General features: G+C 42.3%; 2 protein-coding genes across 4 annotated transcripts; both read right to left on the bottom strand.

The window, feature by feature from the left end:
- Positions 1 to 495: 495 nt before the first annotated feature.
- On the bottom strand, positions 496 to 2,638 carry LOC116931196 (xaa-Pro aminopeptidase 3). Its single transcript, XM_032938755.2, has 8 exons — positions 2,478 to 2,638; positions 2,253 to 2,413; positions 1,907 to 2,185; positions 1,522 to 1,848; positions 1,273 to 1,456; positions 971 to 1,212; positions 788 to 908; positions 496 to 723 (listed from the first exon to the last, which is right to left on the bottom strand). The coding sequence occupies exons 1-8, from the start codon at positions 2,530 to 2,532 to the stop codon at positions 566 to 568; spliced, it is 1,527 nt and encodes a 508-aa protein (XP_032794646.2). The 5' UTR covers positions 2,533 to 2,638; the 3' UTR covers positions 496 to 565.
- A 512-nt stretch (positions 2,639 to 3,150) lies between these two features.
- On the bottom strand, positions 3,151 to 16,174 carry LOC116930251 (protein kinase C-binding protein NELL1). Of its 3 annotated transcripts, XM_032937808.2 has the most exons (16): positions 15,036 to 16,174; positions 11,853 to 12,017; positions 11,587 to 11,737; positions 9,851 to 10,178; positions 9,597 to 9,752; positions 9,378 to 9,506; positions 9,122 to 9,215; positions 8,505 to 8,696; positions 7,902 to 8,024; positions 7,084 to 7,386; positions 6,751 to 7,011; positions 6,548 to 6,661; positions 6,097 to 6,455; positions 5,773 to 6,018; positions 5,439 to 5,500; positions 4,717 to 5,256 (listed from the first exon to the last, which is right to left on the bottom strand). In XM_032937808.2, exons 1-16 carry the CDS (start codon positions 15,229 to 15,231, stop codon positions 4,866 to 4,868), a joined length of 3,270 nt encoding a protein of 1,089 aa, XP_032793699.2. In that variant the 5' UTR covers positions 15,232 to 16,174; the 3' UTR covers positions 4,717 to 4,865. The 3 variants fall into 3 exon arrangements, with proteins under 3 accessions (XP_032793564.2, XP_032793634.2, XP_032793699.2); XM_032937673.2 differs by lacking the exon at positions 5,439 to 5,500 and having other exon boundaries at positions 3,151 to 5,256; XM_032937743.2 differs by lacking the exons at positions 5,439 to 5,500; positions 7,902 to 8,024 and having other exon boundaries at positions 3,151 to 5,256.
- Positions 16,175 to 20,155: the final 3,981 nt, after the last annotated feature.

Genomic DNA, 20,155 nt, shown 5'->3' with positions numbered 1-20,155 from the left:
GTATATCCTGTTTTACTAGACATCCTTAAATCGATATTATATATAGCGCACAGGACATTGAACTTTGGCAAGAACTCGTGATCCGGTACCGGAAACATCCAGAATACGGTCGACACAGACAACATTCGTACATTTCGCTTGTCTTCCATTGCTCCCTCACACAATGTCCATAAAGCGTCCAATCAGATTCTTTCTGTGACGCATAAAAAACCAAAATCCCGTACACGTAGCACATCCGTGATACACCATCTAAACGACAGCTGTCTTTCTACTCGGGCATAGGCAAGGGTGTGCACTCCAAGGCGTGTCTCACGAGAATACCATAGTTCAATCGACATGGATGCAATGTAGTCACAAACACCTTTTTTACGTCTGCTCGTAAGTTGTCGATGATCCCATTACTTTCTTTTGCTTTTGCTAGGATACCAAGCTACTTAGGTCGCATCAGTATCATAATATTTGTCTTTGAAAAGGAATGAAATACACAAACGCACATTTTAACTGACTTATAATCATCTATTTAAAGGGCAACCCATCTAAATATCTTTTACAAGAATTCAGCTTCTTACCTCATTATACTTTCAATTTCAGATATTGTTTTAGGACAAGATTGGGTTAGTACTTCTATACCTGTTTCGGTAATTAAAATGTCATCTTCAATACGTAAGCCTAATCCGTGAAATTCTTTGGGAGCTATTGAGCGTTTGAGATCCACGTACAACCCTGAAAGAAACGACCTAATACGGTAATGAATAATACCTCCGATAAGGCAAAGGATATAATTTACCGGGCTCGATGGTGATCACCATACCAGGTTCTAAGGGGATATTCCGGTTAACCGTACCGGTGTCATGTACGTCAATTCCTAGGTAATGGGAAACATGATGGGGGCAGACCGAATACGCCATCTTTATGTTAAATGTTTCGATTTTACTAGTTCTGAAATCTTCTTCGAATCACGTGAACCTACCTGAGCCCTTTCAGCGCAGCTTTTAGCATTTTTTCCAAATCCTATTTGCTGCAAATTTTTCCCCAGCTGACGACACATTCTTTGAAAAAGAATATCTAGGGGAGGGCGCTCATTACAGAACTGAATGAGATCCAATTGTACATCTAGCACTGCTTCGTATGCTTCGGCTTGAGAATTGGTAAACTTTCCGTTTATAGGCCAACATCTTGTCATATCACTTGTATATCCGTAATACTGACACCCTAATTGAAATAAACAATGGTATGATAAACTGAGACGAAATTTGACAAATCTGAATATACCAGCATCCATGAGAACCATTTCACCGTTATTAATCAACTGGTTATTGTTAATGTAGTGAATAGTATTGGCACGATCGCCACCAGCAACGACGGGGGGATAAGCCAAATACTGAGCGCCTTTCATTCTACTATGGTACTCGACACACGCCCATAGCTGGGACTCGCACACCGAAGGCTGTGACATCTAAATTAGAAAGACAAAGAAGCTACGTAAAAAGGTTTTGAGTTGAAAAGCTTTATGAGACACACCTTCATGGTCTCTATTGTGGCACTGGCTATAATGGAACAAGATCTTCTCATCAACTCCTGTTCAGATTTTGATTTGATGACACGCAAGCTATGAAGTAACGGGACAATATCCCGCGCGATTATTGACCCACTTTTCTGACTGATAACGTCATCGACAATTTGGAATGATCGCCCCGGATCTCGCCAGATGTGTACACCACTTAGGTGATTTTGCTTTATAAAAGAGCACATAAAAGGGGCAATTTGTGAGAAATAATTTGCTTGTTCAATTCCAAGGATATTTAAGCAGAATTCCAAATCAGCCTTAGGGCCTTCCCACACTTCTGTCTAAGAAAAATAACTTTTATGGTGATGTGAAATAAAAACTACACTTACCAACACTTACATTAGAATCTATTTTTGGGATAAAAACAATAGATTCAAAGTTATCGGACCCTGGAGCTGAGATCATTAGTAAAGCAACATCAGGCTCTAAGCAACCCGTGAGGTAAAGGAAGTCAGAATCCTGCCTAAAAACATAGGGAATTTTTCCTGACATATAAACTTTTGAAGATGACTGTACTACAACAAGATTGGCTTTTGAACCATCACTCTGCTTGGAGACTTTTTGCATTAACTTGGTACGCCTTTCTTTGTATTCATCCTTGTGAATCAATGGTGTAACCTAAAGTACGTTTTAGAACCAAAATGGAGATGAAAATACTGGGTTTATGTATTTTTCAAATCTTTACCTCTCCATTTTTCAACAAGTGGGGATGAGACTCAAAAACTGGTTGCGGATATTTTCTGAGCAGTTGGTTTTGCTGCAAATCTAGTTGTTTATTACCTGGCAGAGGTGATCTTGAAAAATTCCTGGAGGAAACCATACTCATTTGGACGGTGACGTTTCTTTCTGATTAACGAAACTCAAATAATTGAGAATTATCCTGTTAAATAACATTTTACAATGTGATTACTTGTGATTTTCTTCCACATGGAAAAGAATATCCTCGGAGATCTAGACACCACCATTTTTTCAAATTACTTTTTGTAGCTTATTCAACAACTTGAGAAAAAACAAACAAAAAAAAAACGAAAACAAGCCCAAAGATACTATGGTTATCGTCTGCTATCACGAATTGGATCTAGCCTCAGGCTAAGCATCGTTTATTTTATTATTCTTAATAGATGGCGCGGTGAACCGATGTTTCAGCCTGGCCATGGCCTGGCCATAAAGTACAGTACACCTACACAGTGTAATGAAGGACTTTTTAGGAAAAGCCCTTATTCCGAAATGGAATTTCATCCAGGCTGGTTCTGAAACGCCTCCCTTTGACTAAATAGCCCCCAACATGGTGCCATCTAGTGATAATAAAAAATATGGAATAAACGTTTAACGTGGTTCCAATTTCTAATTCCTAAAGGAGTATCTCATCAAGGTAGACAGTTGAAACAATAAAAGAAAAATAATGATGAAAACACATCGCGCCAGTACCTTCCGGTAGTTAGCCGTGTCTCAGGTAATCAGGGCACAGCACTTAGTTTTTATTTGAAAAACCTGATTTCCCGACCCACTTTATACAATGATGAGTCGGCTTTTGAGCTTTTTTAAGACTACAGCAATGAAACACAAAGACGTATTCAAATCGGTCCGCTTGTAATCATCAGTGTAATATTATTGCTGCCAATAACATAGAGACAAAATAGTTCAGGACAGACAAACACGATTCGTGCACGGGAAGGATAGAGGAAGAGGGATAGATAGATAGATAGTTATTTAACAACAGTCTGTTCAAAAAACAAATCAACGGACGTAATTAATGGGAGGGGTAGACAATCTAGGGCCGAGGGTCGGAGACAAAATGAGAAGCAATTCAATGCGACGAAGAAAAAAAACAATCAGATTTCAACCAAAACAAAAGAAAAAGGCAAATTTTCTTCATCGTGACATGCACAAACATACAAAATTTGAGAAATTGAAATACAAAAAAATATAATAATAATAATAATTAATAATTTTGATCAGATTCAACGACACGGATGAACATATGGTTCCTTGACATGTATCCACCACGTCGCTGCTGGCATCGAAATGTTCTATCGGTGTCACTTGCAAAAATACACTCACGCAGTCATACCGGAGGAGTCATCGTTCGTCATCGTCAACTCCTCTATGATCAGACTAGTTGGCGCAACAAAGAAAAACCAAAAAACAAACAGCACAGAATTGATGGGATAAAACATGAAGAATATTGATAAGTTTAAGAGGGCGGTAGAAGACGTTATTATACAGATTACATTCATTTGGGTTGCAATTTAATAATCTCATAAGAAGATGGCATTATATAGCGTATCTGTCTTAATTTGGCCCTGCTCTGACAATTTTTTTTTCTCTTTCCCTTTTCCCCATAAAGGTATATTTATAAATTTATACCAAAACGCTATTGTTTTCGTTATTTAAATAATTCTGTTTTTAAGCCTAGGATATTTTTTTTTTTTTTTTTTTTTTGCTTGTTTGGTTTTTCTGACTAGTTATGTACAAAAAATGGCCTTCAAGGTAAGAAAAAATGGGAACCAGTTTAGGGCAATAAGTCAACCAAGTCTGGTGTGTTATATGTGTGTGTGTGTGGGGGGTATGTGTGGATGACTTTTTTGTTTACGAGGAGTTTCAATATACAACAATGTTACACACACATAAAGAAAAGTAGAAAAATAGAACTGGTGGGCGATCCAAAGTAAAGAAAAAAAAACACGTGAATATGTGTATCTGTGTGTGTTGCATGTTTAACAAAAACGAAGAGGGATAAGGATTTGTTTGAAATAATTAACTTGGTAATTTTTTTTTTTGTGTGTGTTTTAATTTTTTTTTGGCCCTCGTGGATGCTTGAAATTGAATGTTTTACTGTATTCATTTTTGATTCAGCTAGGACGAGAAAGGCGAGTAGAAGAAGAAACAAAAGAATCAAGGATTTTTGTTTTTACCCAAGAAAAACTCGGATATGAGCAAAGGGAAGAAAAAAAAATAAAGGTTGGGGGTCGTAAACAAAACAACATAGAAAATTTGACGGTAATATTTATAATGTTATACTTCTACTACGTACCAGCATTGATAAAGACTTGCAGCGGCTAGTACACAAACTAAGTGGGACCCGATGACTCTGGTTGCTGCTGACTAACAATTTTGGTTGAGATGATTCCAGAATCAAACAAGAAAGCTTCTACTTGTGTTGCTTCTGGAACATGTTGACTTTCTGTTGAGCCGGAGAGCATCCTGCTGCTGCTGCCGTCTTTTAACGTCGAACTAGAAGGACTAGAGTTCGTAGTAAATGGGATCATCGTCGACTGTTGAACTACTGATGACGATTTCACGTAATTCTTATCGTTCTGGTCCGCACTGTTATCCGAACGGGCCCGACGGGCTGATCTAGACATTCGATGCGCTTGAATTGTTGTCTTCGCTGTCGTAATACGTGATCCGCCACTTCTCGTGGTGGTCGCCAACGTTGTTGATTTAGTAGTTGATCCCAGCACGTCACCTCCTCCCTTTTTCCTCTGTTCGACCACGTTATCCGTCGTTGGTGAAGTGAAACCTTCCGATGATGAGCGGTTGATCCGGTTCGAGCCGCGTCGTATACTTTGCTGTGGCTGGTGTTGGTGGTGTCTCTGGCGATGCTGGACAACTGCACTGTGCTCGAGATCCACCACCAGGCGCTGCTGAGCGCAGCGAGTATCATACTGACAGCAAACCTTTCCATTCTACGTATTGATCAATCATTAGTGATGGAGAATAAGTGGATCGGCTAAGTATTAAAAGCTTCTGCTTACAAAAACAGTTGATTGTAAAAATGACTTAAGATTGGAAGAGGTTGACAGAGAAAGAGCTCCATTCGTGCAATTTTGTTAGATGGATAAAGTAGGGAGATGAGAATAAACATTACCGATTAGTATGGCCAGGAGCAGCGCTGTGACTGCGGCCTGACATTCGTTGACACATGGGCTCCTATTATCGCCGGATTTGAACAATCAAGCAGCAACAGAACAAGAGAAAACAAAAATATTCCTTTTTGTTAGTGGGCCAGCAAGCTACTCGCTCCGTTAGTTGGACGCAAATAAATTAGTTATAACACAGCAAGTATAATTGCTGTTATCAAGTTATTGCTTTCGTTTTGGTTATTCGTTCCCCATTGAATTAGTGTTAAGTGTGCGTAATCTAGTAGTTTTACTGGGATCGTTTGGTGCATTTCAAACAAAACAAAACAAAAAAAAACGTACCTTGCATTTGCAATTATTGCAACCATCCAATCCGGCAGCCCATTCTGTTCCATGAGTATAATTACGACCGAGATGATGGCATCCTTGGGGCTCTCCGAACTGACTTGTTGTCGTAGTCATCGGTTCTTCAACGGCACTGCACGGATCACTGTCCGGACAACGTAGACAGCAGTCGCCAGGAAGACGGACCGGATGACTACAATAGACGGGCGGGCATTCCATCGACCAGCAGTCTGTCTCTCCGTGCTAATAAACGAAAGGATGGTTGAGTGTTCGTGATTCCCGAAAACAAAAAGAAAAAGAGAATGTGACTAGATTGTTTACCAGACATTCGCAGCTCTGACATTGGTAAATCCATCGTTGGCCGGAATCGAAAATGACATTTGACTTTTCCTGGTGGCGGCATTGCTGGGATTTGCTGGAACGGCACTGCGGACAACACAATTCGGAATTCGGATGATGAACGACGGTTTGATTCCGGTGAAGGCTGAACTTGGCTGTCGATTCCAAGTCTCCGGAAGATGCTGATGACGAGGAGGAAGAAATAGAAGAAGAAGACGTGCAATGGCAAGGCAGTTTCGAGCAGGTCACAACGCCCTCACGACACTGGCAGCTGACGCATGGACTCTCGTAAGACGTCCATGTCTCTCCACTTTGGCGAACACCCTCTTCCGTGTGGCAAACTACGAAAAAAAAGGGTGAACCAAATCATCAAATGTTTTGCCAAAAATTGCCTTTAAAATAACGTGAGCTTTTTCTTGAAAACAAGAAATACCTAAACTGCAATTGGGATTGGTGGGCGGGCATCGGCACTCGTAACTGCCGATCGTGTTGAGGCACTGAGTGTTACCATGGCAACTGTGCAATCCTTCGGCGCACTCGTCTACATCTGCAATTCAATTGAGAACGCAAAGGCTTAAGACTCCCCGCATTTTCAAAAAGAATCAGAGATCAAAACGGAAAAAGAAGAAGACGCACCTTGACAGAGGGCGCCGAGAAAAGTGTCCAGGATATCCTGCCGTGGCGAACGGAAACCGGGCTTGCAAGCGCAAGCGTACCATCCGGGCATATTGCGGCATTCGGAATTCGCGTGGCATTGATGTCCCGTCGTTTTATTGCCGGTGCGCTCGCATTCATTCACGTCCGTTTCGCAAAATTCGCCTTCGAAACCGCGGCGACAAGAGCATTGGTTCGGAGCGACGCATCGTCCACCATTCTGACACGGTCGATCACACACAGCTATAAAAAGATGACAACCAATTTTCATCAGAATTGTCCGGATTTCATTTCATTTCTGCGTGTTCAAATTACGTTCGCATTCGATTCCATTTCCTCGGTAACCCGGACGGCAGGCGCACTGGTAGGATCCGGGTGTATTGATGCAGGTGGCCAGCGTCGGATGGCAGTCGTTGTCCAGTTTGTTAGCGCATTCGTCGTACTCGACGCACTCCGTGCCGTTGTGGTGCACTTCGGCAACTGAGTCTGGACCAGAGCCGAGATGGTAGTAGCCAGGCAGGCAGTCGCAACGGTAGGAGCCTACCGTGTTAACGCAAATCGTGTTGGCTCCGCAACGGTGACCACCTGGCCCACCTTCTGCCTCGCACTCATTAATATCTGCCAAATGATTTAAGTAACATGTCAAGAGTGATTCAAAAATCAGCAGGCAAATCATGCGCTAGAAAATAACAACGTGCGTCCTCCAGTTACACTCGTCAAAACACAACGATTTAAGTAAAATGGCACCGTTTTCAATGAAATGATTGCTGTTTCATGGTTCAATCAAAAATTTAAACCATGCAACATTGTGCTGTTATTGATTAGGCATGAAGGAATCAGACAGACTCATTCGAGAATACTTGAAGAAACACAGACTGATAAATGTTGGATTAAGGATTACTGGTTAATTAGACAAGGGCGTGGAGTAAAGGTTCAGGTAGTGTTAAACGAACTAGCAAACATTAAATGTATTATTATTATTTTTTTTTTAAAATAAAAATAAAACCAACAGCCAACCCAAAGAGGAAGGATGTATCAATTTGCACGTAGTGCTTTGAGATGGCGCAGGTTTCTATATTTTTAAAAAACCGCCCCCGTGTGGTGTGAAATGCTGATGTGCTGCAAGTACGTACCGGAACAGTGTTTGCCGTCACCGGTGTAGCCGGGCGAGCAGTGGCAGGCGTAGGTTGTCTGCAGGTTGATGCACTGCGCACGAGCGTGACACACGCGATTCGCCGAAGCACAGTGATCCACTCCTTTGATTTCATCATTTTTTTTTAATGTTTGTTTTGTTTGTGTGTGTTTCATGATTGATTTTTTTTTTTTCGTTGGCGACAAGAATAATTAAGCACACATCATTTTGATGATGATGATTTAAAGGGTTAAAAATCAACAAGGATGGGAATATGATAAGGTAAAGGATTAAGAACCACCAGTGCGTCAGTGTGCCATGTGCGATACCAGGATCGAGGTGATTCACATGAGGAAGGAGAGAAATAAAAAATAAATCTTTGTTAGTAAGGAAAATCAAAATCAACTTAAATCAGTCATCCACAATTCCGTTCAATTCAATTTGGTAGACAAACGAACGGAATGGCGATAAGTCGTCATTCAATTAATTCAATTTCTTTCGAAGTGGATGACAAATAAAATGAAAAACCAGCCACGGAATTGTGTGAAACAGATTAAATTATAACGAAAAAACAAAAAGAAAAAACGGGACAGATTTTAATCACCTGGGCATTGTTTACAGCATTCATTGGCGACGGTGAACTGCTCGGATGGTGGGCATGAGAGAGCTGGGCAATGGAGTTCAGGGTCCAACGGTTGGCACTGCATGGACGCGTTGATGCATTGACATTCCAGGCAATGACGTGGGCTGGCTCGCTCTCCGTGATCGTACTTTATTCCATGGAAGAAGCACGGCTCTGAAAACATCAACAACAAACACAAAATAAGAAAATGTCAATGTAATCCAAAGTATTTATTAAAAAGCTTCTTGTTTTGTTTTGTTTTTTTTTCCATTGGCTTCCCAAACGAAAGACTACCATGAAAAACATCGGCTAATAAGGTCAAAGAAAAACTGTTGCTGACCAAAGTTAATCTTGTTGTGTCGCAATACCGTAGAAAACAAAAAAAGCCAAATGAAGACCTTCGATCCACAAGTGACACTGAAAAAAAATTTAAACCAACCCCCCCACCCCACGTTTAACTACATTTGACTTGGACCTTGGGTATTTAGTGACGCATGGCAGTTTTTCAGTAACTCAAAGGAAAAATCAGCCGGAAAATGAAAGCCTTATAAAACTGAGATTATCCGAGTTCCAGCGGAAAACAAAAAATACAAGCTTACTCAGACATGTTCGGCAGCACTGTCCCGGTAGCTGGACGGGATTACGGCACGGAGTATTCGGACACTGAACTGGACTGCATGTTACTTGCCCCTTCTGCACGCGTCGTACGTGTCGAGTCGATGATGAGATCAGAAGTAAATCCCGCAGGAGGCGCCGTGAGACACACACACACACACACACACAGAAAATGAAAGAATGTTGCATTAAGTCATTTGATTCAAATTCTAAGTCTAAAATGTAGGTGGTTGGACTCACGTGGCACGAACACACGTCACAATCGGAATGCCAACTAGTCCCGTCAGCGTGAACAGTCCCGTTGACGCTGCAGGAACGCGGGCAATCGCATTGTTCCAGTTGCGTCAGCCGTTCTTCGGCATGTTCCAACTTTTCGTTTTTTAACGAAAAATACAAAAACAAAACAAAATTAATAAAACAAATCGAATTTGATTTTACTATTTCAGGCTTAACCCTTACTTTATTAGTAAGATGTTGCAATGATTTCTCTAGCCGGGCAACGACCGATTGTAGACTGTGAAACTCGCCGCACGTCGGACATTCGGCTTCAGCTGCCGGACATTGCACCAGGTGGCCATTGCTTCCCGCTATTAAATTGACATCCTGCATAGCACCCTATTTCGGAAGCGTAATCATTGATGTTGCATAAATAATCGCGCTAAAAAGAATAGGGGGAAAAAGAAAAAAAAAAGAACAATCAAGTCTAAACTTACTTTGAATAGGAAATGTTGGTCTCCGCGCTGTCCAATCCACAGCGACATTTTGTTGGCAGATTTGTTATCTTTCTTTTCTGCGACTGGAACCGAAGAAGAAGAAGATTCCGGAATAATGGCTGTGTCGGGAATGGCAGCCATCCATCGGCGTTCAACACGACGGCAGTCGACGTAAAGAGAAGCGACCCCGCCGCTAACCGTCACGGCCAATCGGTGCCAAACGCCATCAGCCAACCGATAACTGAACGTCTCGACGCGAGGCACTCCCAGGTGATTATAATGCAACCGAATCTCGTCCTTACGGCCTGAGCTCTGCAACTCGAGGAACCTGCGAAACGATTTGTTTATTATTATTATTAGTTTAATTGGGTGTACAATTTTTAGATTCAATTCTTGTTGAGGGCCTGGCCCTCGAAACATCTCGTTAATTGATCTGCCACCCTTTTCTTTTTGAATTTCTTTTTTTTAAATGTGGAAATGGATCACGAAATGGATTCAATCGGGACTCCCCATCGAGTACGGCTCGCCATTGGTTTGGGCAGAATGGAAAGAGCAGGATCGAATTCGATTGAATTATTAAAGTAGCCCCCTCTTTCACTATTCTCAATTTCTTTTAGCATGAAAAGAACAGGATCCATTATCAATTCGAACCAGCTCAGCGCTACTCATAGATTCCCTTTTTATTTTTTTTTCTTTCTTTGTTTCGTGAGAATGAAAGAAGGAGAGCCAAGATTGCCATCAACCATTTAACGCAATCCGGAAATTGAAGTCTAGAAGAAGAAGAAGAAGCCAAATGATGGAAAGCACGCGGGATGCTTGGATAGCTGAACTGGTGTCCAACGTAATCAAACGGAGGGCATTGGTTAGAGCGTGTGAAACCGTTCCTCACGCGCACCCTTTAGTCTCTACACAGTCAGTTATACAGTACAGGTTACAAGGCAAGTGTACGCATTGGTTTGTTATTGCAGCCGTTGGCGGCTGAACGTTGGGCATTTGGTTGAAGTGCGTCTCTTCGTGTCGATCGTGTCGGTTCTTTGGGACGGTCAGACATTAACCACTCGCTAATATAACAGGATGAAACAGCTCAGCTGACCAGGAAAAGATAAAGAGGGAAAACTGATAAGGCCCAACGGTGTCTCTTACGTGCAACCATGACGTCGAAAGGAGAAGGGTCGGACTGTGCGATTTGATTCCCCGTGGCCCGGATAAAATCCTACACCACCCCGTGCAACACCAACATACAAGACACAGACAAACCGATCGTTCCGTGTGTGCCCCGTGCATACGTACGAACGATTGGAGGACGGACATTGGAGAAGCCAGCCGGTGAGTGGGAGGGAAAAGAGAAATATTAAAATTGCTTCGCAGAAGAAAAGAGAAGACGGTGATTGATAAGGAATGCGCAGTTGATAACGACGCGTTATGAGAGAGCTAAATCAATCGATCCCACTCATTTCCCGGCCGACCCCACCCACCCAGCCATCAACAAGATGTTCGAGGGATAACCGAGATGTAAGCTGATGACTCTTCCGGATCTCCGGAAGCATCTTGTTCACACAATAAAACAATTTTAATAAGCTAGCGAGAAATGTCTTCGTACTGCAGTATACCGTAGTAGTATTGAACACGGCATTCGGTTCGGCAAGCAATGGCTCCCATCGGGGGAAATCACTTATTATTAGCGCTGTAATTAACACGTGTGGTCGAATGAGGAATCGATTCATTAATTAACCAACCTCGTGAATCCTTCGGATAAGGAGAAAAGCGTGCCGACGTTGTACGGCTCTTGCCGGACAGCCGCCACGAAGGTGATGTCATGGTGGGACTGGAGCAACGTCATCACCTTGGCGTAGGAAGTATCCAATAAACGGATGGTCCGATTGTCTCCTGCATCAACAGAATAAAAACAGAGCCAAGAATAAGTTTCTGTTTTTTAAGGTTTGCCTTGGGAAAAGAACAAAACAAAACAAAAAAACGGGGATGAAACAGCAAAGTTATTCACCTGTGAAATAAAGGGCAGGTGAAATGCTGTAAGGTCCCGGGGCTACTTCGACGCCCGTTAAGTTGTGCCGCACGGCTGCCAACTCGTCCAGAATGTCGATATTGTTCCTTCCGGCCGTCCAATCCCATCCGGATGCAGAGGCTGTATTCGTCGTCGTCGTCGATTCTGCGTATTTATTCAAGCAAAACGAATCAATGAATCGATATCTTTTATCCATCAATACGATAAAGCAAATAACGAAATAAATCATCAACAGCATAATAAAAACAAATAGCAATAAAAACGCCCATAAAGGGCACAAGGGGAGTGGGGTTAAAAAAAAAAACGGAGATGGGCACAGAGTTTTGACACGCAAAGTTTTCGAATGGCCGCGATTTACAGCGCCATAAGTTGAATCGTCTCGCGGGTCTCATCGTTTCGCCCACCTCTGCGGACGCCGCTTTCAACTTTTTCTTTTCTCTCCCCCCCTCTTGTTTTATTTATTTTCCATATTTTTTTTTTTTTCTTTCTGTCAATTCCTGTCTACACCACCATCTCACTAAAAAAGAAACGACCAAAGGGGGAAGGAAGGATGAACTGTGTGCAATTAAAAGAGAGAGACTGGAAATAGATTAGGACTTTGCATGCGACGAGAACTGGTACGTGACCCCGATGCGTGCGGGCCGCTAGTATATAGACACTACACCATTCGGTATCTTTCTTTAACGCTCGTGATTTACGCGTGTCCTATTGATTCGACTTTTCTATTTATTTTTTTTCTTTTCCTTCTGACACTAACGTTCTTGTCACATAGTTTTCTTAACTAGGCCTACACACTTTTTTATTTGGACGAATGAGGAACAGTGGGACCGTTTCAGTTCGTTTCCGGTTGATCTATGGTGACTGTCTACATTATACCGCTTTTTTTTTGTGTGTGTGTCCTTTTCAACGGTGGGCCCCAATCAGGAAAGTCAAACACAAAAAAAAAACAAAAAAAAACTTTCATTTTTTTTTTCTCTCTTTAGCTGTTCGACCTACTTTATTTGCCCGGTGTTGAAGAAAGAGATAATCAGCAGATAAAAGCGGTGCGCAACACTTAACGAAAAAAAAAAGGTTTTTGTGTGCGCCAGTATTTGACAACGAGCCAAAAGAAACGGGACATTTTTTTTTTGAAGTGCATCCTTTTTGTTATTTCCTTTTTTTCTTCGCCTTCTCAGAAGATGTGGTGTATGCGTCATCTCTGGACTATGCGATGCACACGGCGGTTCTCTTTTCTTCCTTATTTCTTGTGGCCAGACCCTTAGCATTATTATCAGCCGACTTGAGTCAATAAACAGAGCGGCAAAAATGCTGGACCACACTCGGGTTGAAAACAAAACAGCGGTTAAAAAAGCAAACAAGCTTAGACAAAATCTTGGAATTTTATACGAAGAGAAAAAGGCAAGAAATGTAGAACACCCAAAAAGATTAACAGCATTTCGTTCACAGCCATCCATCACGTTCGACAGTGGGACGATATCCTTCACAACAATTAAGGAGTTCTACATCACGAGTAAACGTCAATTGCGGGTTTTTACGGTCCCAGTGAATTATCAAAATAAAAGGGAGGGCGGGGCGATTCCTTGTGTAAAGGAAAATCACGATATAGTAACCGAAACTAACGGGCAAAGAAGAAAAAAAAAAAGGTTCGTCACACGATGGATCGCGTGTCGATGTCGATTGTCCTGTTTGGACGTCCGTCTCTGTTTGCCTCGCCTCTATACGTTTCCGTCTTGGCACGACATCGTCCACATCGATATAGACTCACAGACCACACACGTATATAGCATGTACGTTCCTCATCTCTCTTTGGATTAAAAATATAAAAAAAAAAATCCCGTCCAGCAAACACGACAGGATTCACCGGAGGGAAAACGAAAAAAGCAAACAGATAGAAAAAAAAAAAACCCTGATTGAATTGAACGATCGCACAGGAAAAGCAAAATCCACTCGGTCTTAAGTTTTAGTAGAATTGGTTTTGCTACTAGAAAAAAAAAAAAAAATTCTCTTCATTTCATTTAGTGCCCTACCCTCCGCCGACCGTCACGAGACGTGTCAATAGCACGTCTCAATAACTGTCTAACCTAATGATTTTTTTTAGCAAAGGTGACAAATAACAAGGGGAAGTTCCCGTGGAGAGAAAAAAGGAGTGGGGGGGGGGGACAAACTTACGATATTACTAGTAAAAAATAAAAATAAAATAAAAGGGGGCAGTCAGGGAAATGAGTTAGAACATAGGGACGCAATAAGAACCTTCAAAGTAATGTAAAAAAGTTAACAAGAAAAAGTTCGCTAGTCGGAGGGGGGAAACAAAAATTAGACAAACACACGCATACAGAACTGTCCTTGAGACCATTCATTTTTTTTTTTAAGTTTTGTCCGGTTGTAAACAGCAAAAGAGAGCAGCTGCTTTTGCAACTAAGATAGACACATCATCTAGTGCTAGGACGACTAGACTAGAGCCCATCGGTCGTGCGCGTCTTCGTCGAGTAGTTTCTCCCCCCCAAAAAAAAAAACTATTTCGTTTCATAAAAGCCGACGAGAGCACGAACGAGCTTAATTAGCAGCAGCAAGAAGAGATGAAAACGAAAAGGGTTTTTTTTTAGAGGGGGAGACGTGACCAGGTTCGAGGTGTCAACGGCTGACAAACCTGCTGCTGTGCAGAGCGAAACTCTTTCTTGAAATTGAAAATGAACTCGAGCCAACGGATATATGGACTATACCATGAAAAAAAAAGAAAATATGAAAATAACAGACGCTTTGAGGGGGGTCTAATCATCAAAGTTTCACGATCGACGAGCCTCGGCCCTACACAAAAACGTATTGCTTTCCTTTATCTTCATTTAACGTTTGGCTACATTTTTCTTTCCCTGTTCAGTTTACGAAATTTCTGGGCACAGAAAGTACAACACGCCTTTGTTCAAACGAGAAAAGGTTAGGAGATCATTTTGCTTATTGCAAAAATAATTAAAAAAAAAAAAAAGAAAAAGGGAAACGCCATTAACTGCTCCACCCACAAAAATGGCAAAAAGCAAAAAAAAGAAATCTACGCCATTTTGTTTTTCTTCTTCCCCTTTTTCTAAGGGGGGGTGTACCAGAAAATACCAATAGGAAGGGAAAGGATATTTCATTCCTTTTTTTTTTTTTTTTGTGCGTGTGTGTTACCTGCAAGGTGAGTGAAGACGGCCAAAACGACGATGGTCGAGACGGTGAAAACTGTCCATGGAGAGGAGGCGATTCTTTTGCTAGACGAGGCAGAGGCCGGCAACACCAGGAGGAGTGACGGCGAACTTGTCGGCCAATTCATTTCCTCGTGTCGACTGGCCGGTCGGCGCGTTGCGCGTTCGTCGCCGACACACATACACACACAACACGCGCGCACCCCCCGTCAAAAAAAAGGAGAGTGGAAAAAAAATGAACGGAGAAGAAGAAGAAAAAAAAAGGTCCGCAGGGGAGAAATTGGAAAAGGGAAGGAACAAAAAAAAAAAAACCACCCAGAAAATGTTGTACTCTCTCCCTTTCCCTCTTTTTTTTTTTCAGCGTTCCAGGTGAAAATTGGTCTGTGGAAAGGGTTCGTTTTTTCCTTTTTCTTCCGTCACTCTTTTTACGTCACTTTGCCCAACGCAAACATCTAGCGCACGATGAATGAAATGAGAAAACGAATGCAGCACAATCACTTTGTGTTGTTGTTGTTGTTGTTGTTGGTCCCCCTTTTTTTTTCTTCTTTCTTTTCAATCACTTCGAAACGGACACACCTATCGACAAATGAACTGCGATTGAACTGCGTGTACGCGTGTGGTGGGTCTAAGCGATCCGCATACGGGATGTCGGTTGAGCCGGGCACATGCCAAACAAAAAACCCAAATAATAAAAATAAAAACGAGCTAAACTGAACCGAACTGATTAGTAAATGGTCCCCCCCCCGGAAAATTGGTGTTGAATTCTTTTTCGAACTCTGAAGTCATGAAGGGCCGCGCGTCGGGAGTTCGTCCGGCAGCTGGGGGCGCACTGTCACGTCACAATGTCTTGAAGACGATGAGTACGGTGAATAAGTAGTGGAACTCGATCGCACGGCTGGTCCATTTTGGCCGGTGTCTATGTGTGTATGTGTGTATGTGTGTGTGTGTGTATCGTGTAATGAAAACCGAAGCGGCCAACACCACGGAGCACAAACGCCACTACAGAAACCGCACCCAAACGGGGCAACTTCTTTTCTTCTGAATTTTTCTTTGAATTTTTTCTTTTTTCTATTGGATGCTATTTGAGCAACGACACTTTAACACGAATGCTGCTGATGATTTGGCGCCTAGCCGCGCGAAACATTGAGCTGCACTGCGGAAGAGAAAAGAGCGCACACCGTTGGTGATGCTCGACAGGCATGAAATGGGCCGCGAATGATGAAAACGCCACCGAGCGGTTTGTACTTGAACGGCTTCATCTTCCCGCCATGCGGAAGAGCATCGGGCTGAATGGAGACTGAAAAATAATCACTGCTGCAGCCGCTGCTGCCGCTTTTGCCACAACCGGTGAACGCCTCGCAGGTCCTTGGGACCGCCGCCGTTGCCGCCGCAGCTCTTTTTTGGCTCCTCCTGCTGCCGCTCCTCCTTGCTTCTGCTGATGATAATGACGACAATGATGAAGAACAGATCAGATAGCGTCGCATCACCATCGCGCCATCATCGTTTCCTGCAAAAAGAACCACAAAAAAAAAAAAAAACACAAAATATTACAAAAAAATGCGCTGGAGCGTTAGCGAGGATTGAAATAAACTCAAATGAAAAAGCTGGCAATGCTGCCCCATCGTGAATCATAAGGGCCTATTACTATATTTAAACATTTGTATTTGTTTTGACATTGAGATAGTCCTACAAAGTTGCTTCCCTGTTGAGTTAAATGAACAGACATGCGACTGTCGTAATCATAAAAGTCTTTGCCATTGTCTATTCGTTTGTGTGTGTGTGTGTCCTTCTTCTTACTGATTCCTGAACGGCGGTTTTCTGTCATGTTTTTTTCAACAACAACAAAAAAGAGAGAATCGCTTCCGTCGTTAGGGAAGTTGGTATACGAGACATGAGAACACATTAGCGTCGGAACATGAACTATTATCGCTCAGAGCTCACCTCATCTCCGGAGAGTTAGCAAGTATAGAGTCGAGCTTATGTCTACGTAACGGGTCGGGAATCTCACCTAGGCACCAAGTGTCACAGAACTATGTTGAATAGCGCATAGTGACGGGGGAAAAAAAAAATGGAACGGACGCGGTAGGATGGAAGCAGGTTTCCGGGTCCCGCTTTATATTTATACGAGTTTCTTTCGTGCATTTTATTTATTTATTTTTTTTCAAGTTCAATCTTTTTTTGAATTATTTTTAATCTGGCGGCGCCACTGTCACGGTTTTTTGAGGTGTTAAAAGACGCGAAAGATTTTGAAATATCCGTGCGAGCGGCCCCATTTCATTTATATATTTTTTTCTTTATGATTAAACAAAAAAAAAAAAAACAGATAAACTTTTCAGTTTTCTTGGAAGTAAGATTTAATATTTTTTTTATTTAGGTGTGTGTGTTTCTTTTAAGTTTTTTCTTTCGCCGATTGAGTGGATAGTTCTATGTCTGGCCTTGCTGGCGAAATGGACGGCGGACGTGTTGATCTGCGGGCGGCCGCCGCTTTGCCACACGGCCAAATAACAGCCATCACTTATGTTATTTTTATCAATTTCCCTGTCTCACTCTATTCCTATCTATTTTAGCCTATCGTCTCGTTCCGCTTCGCCGACTTGGCTCAAATCGTTGTCTCCAATGCGCCTTTACGTTCAAACTATATCATCGACTTAGGGAATATTTTTATATATTTCAGTCTTTCTCGTACGAGGTGGTCAAAACATAATAGGCCAAAAACGAGGAAAAAACAGGACAGAAACCCCCAAACGACATTGAAACATTTTGTTATTATTATATTTGCGTCCGTTTCATCATCGTTTGTTTATAGCGCACAGCTGTTAAATCAGAATCAGAAAACAACAAGGTCTCCATTAAAAGACAAAGTTAACATAATTTGCGTGTCCTTTGCATTTTCCGTGGCTTACCACCTCCCCCCCCCCAAAAAAAAAAAATATGTGAAACAAATCCGATATCTTATAAAAATGTAAACGTGTGAACTCTATTTGAACTGATGTTTTGCGATTGGCTGAAGTGAACGTGTGTCGCACGTTCCCCACCTACTGCTCACCTCTTGTTACGTTCATTTTCGTAACACGATATCAGAAAGGAGGAAAGATCCATGATTCCCAGCGGAAATGATGCTGTTGCAGCATGCTTAGTGGCAACGCACGCAAACGAGCCGTCTACGCAATATCGGTCATCCCGTCCCGTTCGTTCGCTGGCCGTCTCCGGCTGTCTATATCGCCTGATCGGAGGCTCCAATTGCAAGAAAAAGAAGGAAAAGATCGACAGATGGAGGATATGTATTATAGTTTGGATTTTGATAGTAGTTTGTATATCGATCGCACGACACGCAAGTTTCGCCTCGTGTTTTAGGTGTCGCATCCGGCACGTCTTCCAAGATAGTTGTTTTTGGTTTGTCTGAATTCCCGAGGAACAAAACTAAACAACAAAACAAAAAAGAACAGCCATGGAGAATAATGGAAGCAATAAGTATTAAGAGGAGACACTACCGGATACTTCCTCCAGTTCATCTTCGCCCTTCATTCCGCGCTCGTTATATCCAATGCGGGCTATAATACAAGAAAAAAGACGTGAGAGCCGCATTGCGATGGCGCGGTCACCGGTCTCGTGCAAACTGCTCACGCACCGATACACAAGCGAATGTGAGGTACAATGCGAGCGAAACCAATGGGCGAGAAGGAAATATACCTCCGCATCCGGAAACAGTAATATCGCACTCCACATCTGGTCGATTTCCATTCGACTTGAGTTCAGCTTCTCCATTTCGAATCTCAAATTTTTGCCATCGCATGTCGAGTGTGCAAAATCTATTGCAATTCAATTTGAAATGCATGTGTCTCTCTTTCTATTTCCGATCACAACTTTGAATCTTATCGCTTCATTACTCATTGAAAAAAATTTTTGTTCCCCCTCTCCAACTGATTAGTTTGCACGCTCATGGCCTATCTACTTCTCATACGAATTTGAAAAGAACAGAGGAGTGAGCCGGTCAATTTGAATGACAATATCGCGAGTAGGCTATAGGGGAACGATGTGACGCCATCACACGGTTCCCATTTTCTACGCAAATCACCTATGGCGCTTTTGTCTGGTATGTATTTCAACCACTTTTCTTCGTCATTTAACACAAATGAAAACCTTACATCCCACGGTTGTTTTTTTGTTTTGTTTTTTTCTCGCTCTCTCTCACATTTTAGCTGCGGCTGCAACTGCTTTTGAGTGGTGTAACGTCTCCATGACAACCTCCCACGGTCATATCGATTAGAATTAGTCGTCCGCTTCGTTCCCCTCTGTCCCCCTCCACTTTCTTTTTATTGCTTTTTATTCTCTGTATGTATACGCTCTTCATGTAAATGATGATTAGGTTGAAAAAAATAAATAAATAAAAAATAAAATAGAAAGTATAGCGGTTGGGTGTACGTATAAAAAAGAAGGGGAGTCCACACACGCGGCTGCACTTGATGGATGACTGAACCCGAAAGTCCTCAACTGAACGCCCTATTTTTTTTTTGTTCGTTTTCCCTTTGTTTTCTTTTATTGTGTTGGCCCAGCTAGAAAAGGATTGTCGCGTATACAGTGGTCCGTCAAAGCTGTTAAATGGACGTTGAATCATCCAGGGTGGCAAGTTCCAATTACTATATTCTTCCGCGCAATTTGCTTGATTCAATCGCGAGAAGAATTCAAATCCAGTCAAACAAAACGAATTTTAATATTCAATTGACGCCAATTTCATGTAAACCGATTTGATTGGTTTAGTTTTGCGCTGAAATGCGTCCCGAAAAAGCGTTGGGTTACGAAAGTTGGTGGTGAATGAACGACTGGGAGGGGGTTGAAGCGTGCTTTCTTGGAACGGGGGAGGACGTGTAGCAAGAGGCTTCAACCGAAAAGTTTTCTGAACGTTCATTAACCGATGTGAGCTTATAGTATATGGCAAAGGATGAGTGAACGAGAGGGAAAGAGAGGGGGGTTAGTGAGTAGAGAAATAGACGCCACTATTTCAGGTATGCGGCCGAAAGGCAGACTCGGGTGGAGCGTTATTCAAATGAGGCGCGACAAGACGACACCACACGCGTGCACGCTCCTCCCTGCCAAAAAGGCAAAAAA

The sequence above is a fragment of the Daphnia magna genome, linkage group LG1 (assembly GCF_020631705.1).
Source record: "Daphnia magna isolate NIES linkage group LG1, ASM2063170v1.1, whole genome shotgun sequence".
Classification (NCBI taxonomy): domain Eukaryota; kingdom Metazoa; phylum Arthropoda; class Branchiopoda; order Diplostraca; family Daphniidae; genus Daphnia; species Daphnia magna.
This window is presented reverse-complemented; position numbering and strand designations above follow the sequence as displayed.

Coding starts and splice junctions, on each gene's coding strand:
- LOC116931196 (XM_032938755.2), bottom strand. CDS start 2,532: ATGGTGGTGTCTAGATCTCCGAGGATATTCTTTTCCATGTGGAAGAAA. Junction 1,849..1,906: donor TCCCAAAAATAGATTCTAAT/GTAAGTGTTGGT, acceptor TATTTTTCTTAG/ACAGAAGTGTGGGAAGGCCC. Junction 1,457..1,521: donor CCACAATAGAGACCATGAAG/GTGTGTCTCATA, acceptor TTTCTAATTTAG/ATGTCACAGCCTTCGGTGTG.
- LOC116930251 (XM_032937673.2), bottom strand. CDS start 15,231: ATGTGTGTCGGCGACGAACGCGCAACGCGCCGACCGGCCAGTCGACAC. Junction 9,753..9,850: donor ACCAACATTTCCTATTCAAA/GTAAGTTTAGAC, acceptor CTTCCGAAATAG/GGTGCTATGCAGGATGTCAA. Junction 6,662..6,750: donor TCTCGGCGCCCTCTGTCAAG/GTGCGTCTTCTT, acceptor ATTGAATTGCAG/ATGTAGACGAGTGCGCCGAA.